At 47.0% G+C, this 4,419-nt stretch overlaps 1 protein-coding gene across 1 annotated transcript; it reads left to right on the forward strand.

Annotated features, from left to right (window-relative positions):
• The first annotated feature begins 2,328 nt into the window (after positions 1-2,328).
• LOC112034969 (uncharacterized) lies at positions 2,329-3,966 on the forward strand. The gene is made up of 2 exons (XM_024067798.1): positions 2,329-2,905; positions 3,140-3,966. The coding sequence occupies exons 1-2, from the start codon at positions 2,329-2,331 to the stop codon at positions 3,964-3,966; spliced, it is 1,404 nt and encodes a 467-aa protein (XP_023923566.1).
• Positions 3,967-4,419: the final 453 nt, after the last annotated feature.

Here is a 4,419-nt window from a genome sequence, read left to right on the forward strand (position 1 = left end):
GATTTTGGGTTTGATTCCTTGTTCTTAATATGCTTTAAAATTTGGTGGTTTTAATGTGAGTGAACTCTCAAATAATTTGGGCTAGTCTTACAACTTTAGCAATTTTCTAAAGCTGTTATGAGAGATTTGAGTTAGGCGCAATGCATGATTTTTAATAAATTACAGAAAAATCATTTTGAGCTGAATTTTCTGTGGTACATTGTATACATATAGAGGAATGTTCCCTTAAAGTTTTGAATTAATTGGATAAATTTTCAATGACCAAATTTTTTTTACAAAATGGCTGCCCTACCATGTACTAAATCTGAAAGCAGGACTAAAACATTGAGAAATTGTGGAATTAATCCCAAACCTTGGTTGATCTTATCTTTGGCTTATATATATATATATATATATTGTTTAGCACCCAAAGAGATTCATGAGAATGCTATATTATCTTATGATGCACATTATTATGGCAATGAATTTAAAATGTTTTGGTTGTGTTAGCACTATAAGTTTCTTGGATGCTTGTTTGGTTCCCGTTTGGGTAGGGGTACTTGTCTTGGAATGGTCAAGCTAGGCTTTAGGGTCTTAGGTTTTATTTTTTAGGGAATATTCTCGGATTTATGGAGACAAATTTGATAGCGTAATTTTGTTGTAGGCCTTGTTATTAATAGGCTTGATACTTGTGTTTCTAGGTTCTAAAGTACTTGGTGATGGAACTAGTAACTTGATTGGTTGAATGCAGTGCCCGGTTGAGGTAAATTTGGAATGGACTGCTGAGGAAAGTAGCTTTTTAATGGGATTTTTGAAAAATAAACATATTGCATAAATGTTGTTTTTAGTTTAGACACGCTTTTAGAAACTACCTATTGAAATTATATTTTCCTAAAAACTATCACGTCGTAACCTTAATATATGTATGATTATATATGAAAATGCATCATATTTGGTGTTGCAATTGGGGAATGCATGAATTTGTTGATATGGAAAAATGAGCATCTTTTATTTAATCTTTGATAAGGAAATCTTGGATTTTATGGTATATTAGAAAACTTAAAGATACTTATTTTGTCTTGTTATGTGGGAAATTGATAGAAAATCTTTTTGACAAGAATGAAGTTGAAAACCTTACAAATTTTGTGGAAGTTAGATTGTACGACACTCGTACCCAGTCCCACTTGGGCCATTTATTCTCATAAGAAGATACGGCCCATACACCTATTCTCTCTCTCTGTAGGCCCATCCCGAAACTCTAAAGAACACTGGCCCAAAGGTCGCCTCCTGCTTCTGCTCGGTAGATCCTTACTGGGCATTATCGCGGCCGGCAGCCGAGCATAACATGTAGGGTATGCCCGGCGGTTCCTTTCGGTGCACCTCCGCCGAGCATATCTGCGGATGGGGGAACCAAGTTCCAAGGCCACGTTCACCATTTCCCACTCTCACCTAACCACCCACTTATGTTCGATAATACTGGACTGCCCACTGCACTAAATCAGAGAGTAATCATAACCTCACCACTGATTTAGAACTATAAATGTGAGGAGCTTGGGGAGAAGGAGGGGTTGGAAAAGTTTACATCAGAGCAAGAAGATAAGAGAGAGAGAGGGAAGGTAGCAGAAAGGTGGTTAGGGCAATAGAGAAGAGAAAAGTGATCTCATTGAGTCTTCGCGCCGAGGATAACCCAGTGTAGGAAACCCAGACCCACCATACAAGTAAGTTGTGAGTCCGAAAGAGCCTAAGCCCATCAGCTTCATTTTCGGTACGCATAATTGGCGCCGTCTGTGGGAATCTCCTACTAAGCCATAGTACCGCTGAGACTCAACCCCGGGGAGGGGGATGTCCATGAGCGACGTCGAAAGCGGTTCAACGGGATCCTCTCGTGGATCTTCTTGGTGAGAAAGAAGGCAGAAGAGGCGTGAAGACAGGGACCACAAACGAGAAGAGTAGTCTGGCCTTGGGGAGGGGTCGTACCAGACGCAATGAATGATTTCGAATGCCGCGGGGAACCGGCAACTCAATGAGAGAGATGAAGAGCTCGAGCGGTTGCGTGGGATAGTAAGGGATTTAGAGTTGGAGGCGGAGAACAGGCATCAGAGGAGAGGTGGGGATGACTGAGGAAGAAGAGCCAATACCGGAGGAGATCGTCGCCCAGTTGGGTCAAGCCAATCGGGGTCTCATAACTGCCGCGAGCGCTCTCATTCCCGAGAATCCCGTCGGCGTAGGGAACGGGCTTGTTCGATTGAATCCCGTCGACACCGAGACTGCTCAAGATCACGGGAGTATGCCGATCGAGGTTCGGAGTCTCCAGAAGAGCAACGCCCCCATAACGCGGCCATGGATGCAATGAGTCGTGCGCTACGAAGAGCTGTCCGGTCCCCCTTCTCGGCCGACATCGAGAGGGCCCCAATGCCAGACAGATTCACCCGCCCTCCTTTCAGCTCCTATGATGAGAAGACGGACCCAGTGGAGCACGTCAGTCACTATATCCAAATGATGTCCCTGCACTCTCACAATGACGCACTGATGTGCAAAGTTTTTTCCTCGAGTCTTGGTCCCACCGCCCTGAGGTGGTTCAACAGGTTGCGAAAGGGTTTTGTCCACAGTTTTGCTGAGCTTATACAGGAGTTTGGCATCCGGTTTGTAATGTGCAGCCGTGTGCCACAACCGGTAGACACTTTGCTGTCCATGAAAATGAGGATAGGGGAAACCCTTCGCAGTTATGCCAGTCGGTACTGGGAGCTCTACAACGAGATCGGCGAGGGGAATGAGAAGATTGCTATAAGCACGTTTAGGATGGGGCTGCCCAAGGAGTCCGGGCTAAGGGAGTCATTGACCAAGAAGCCTCCCGAGGATATGAGGCAATTGATGACGCATATAGAAAAATACAAACGGCTGGAAGATGACTGGATGCAGAGCAAAGGCAAGGCGCCAATGATGAGCCATCCTCGGGCCGGTGCTTTCTAGCCGAGGATCCGGGGGAATTTGAGAATTCAAGAACTAGATGCGCAAGTAGGGGAGGTGAACGTGACGTTCAAAGAGCCCGTGCATAAGATCCTGGAAAGGATTAAACATAAGCCGTATTTTAGGTGGCCGACCAGAATGGGTGGTGACCTCTCCAGGAAAAATTAGAACTTGTATTGCACCTACCATAAAGACAAGGGACATACGACTGAGCAGTGCCGGGTCCTAAAAGACCATCTCGGGCAGCTGGCCAAAGCAGGGTACATAAAGGAATTTGTGTTAGGCGAGGAGGACCGGGGTACCGGGCAGGGAGCTGCTAAGAGGGGAAACCCACTTCCACCCCTGCTCGGGGTAATCGAAGTCATCCACGCTCCACCAAGAAGTCTCGCCTCGGTGACAAGAAAAGGGGTGCTAAACGTAGTCACGAAGGAGAGAAGTTCGGACGCGCCACCGGCAGGGAAGAAGATAAAGCTCGCCCAGGAGCCTATCTCTTTTGGTGACAATGACCTAGAGGGAACGGCCCAGCTGCACGATGACGCGTTGGTGGTCACCGCCCGGGTAGGGGGTTTCCTAGTAAAAAGAATGATGATAGACCAGGGTAGTGGGGCCGACGTGATGTATCCAGATCTGTACCGGGGGCTCGGGTTGAAGAGTGGGGACGTTTCGAAGTACAACACGCCTTTGGTCGAGTTTGATGGTAAAGTTGTAATACCCGAGGGGCAAATATCTATGCCCGTGAATATGGAGGGCAAGGAGGTGATGGTGACGTTTATAGTGGTGACCTCCTTCTCACAATACATAGCAATACTCGGCAGGCCATGGATCCACGCAATGGGGGCCATGCCATCCATACTACACGTGAAGGTAAAATTTCCCACCGAGCATGGTATTGTTGTGGTGAAGGGGAGCCAGCAGACGACAAGGCAATACTTAATTGCCATGGTCAACCAAAGGAAGGAGGGGACCGATCAGGGAGGGTACGACCAGCAAAAGGGTCCACCGCAGGGGGGTCCATTATAACAATCACAAAATGACCGAGGAGAAGTGAGGGGTGGAGGTGCCGAGGAGATTACAAAGTGGGGGAAGGCCTGGACGAGCAGGAAAAGGTGGAAATGTTGTTGCTCTTCGTACAGAATGTGGACGTGTTTGTATGGAGCCCGTACGAGGTGCCCGGGGTAGACCCCGAGTTCATAGTCCATAGACTTAAGGTTAACCCCTTGTTCCCCCCTAAGAAGCAGAAGCCGAGGAGATCGGCCTGGGAGCACACCGAAGCAGTTCGAAAGCTGAAGGATGCTAGAGCGATAAGGGAAATCTTTTTCCTAGATTGGTTGGTGAATACCGTGGTGGTAAAAAAGAAAAGCGGCAAATAGAGGGTCTGTGTGGACTTCATAGATTTGAACTGAGCATGTCCTAAAGACCCATTCCCTGTGCCCAAAATCGACCAATTGTTGCATGCCACGTGTGGTCATCCGA

The sequence above is a fragment of the Quercus suber genome, unplaced genomic scaffold, assembly GCF_002906115.3.
Source record: "Quercus suber isolate HL8 unplaced genomic scaffold, Cork oak 2.0 scaffold_104, whole genome shotgun sequence".
Lineage (NCBI taxonomy): Eukaryota > Viridiplantae > Streptophyta > Magnoliopsida > Fagales > Fagaceae > Quercus > Quercus suber.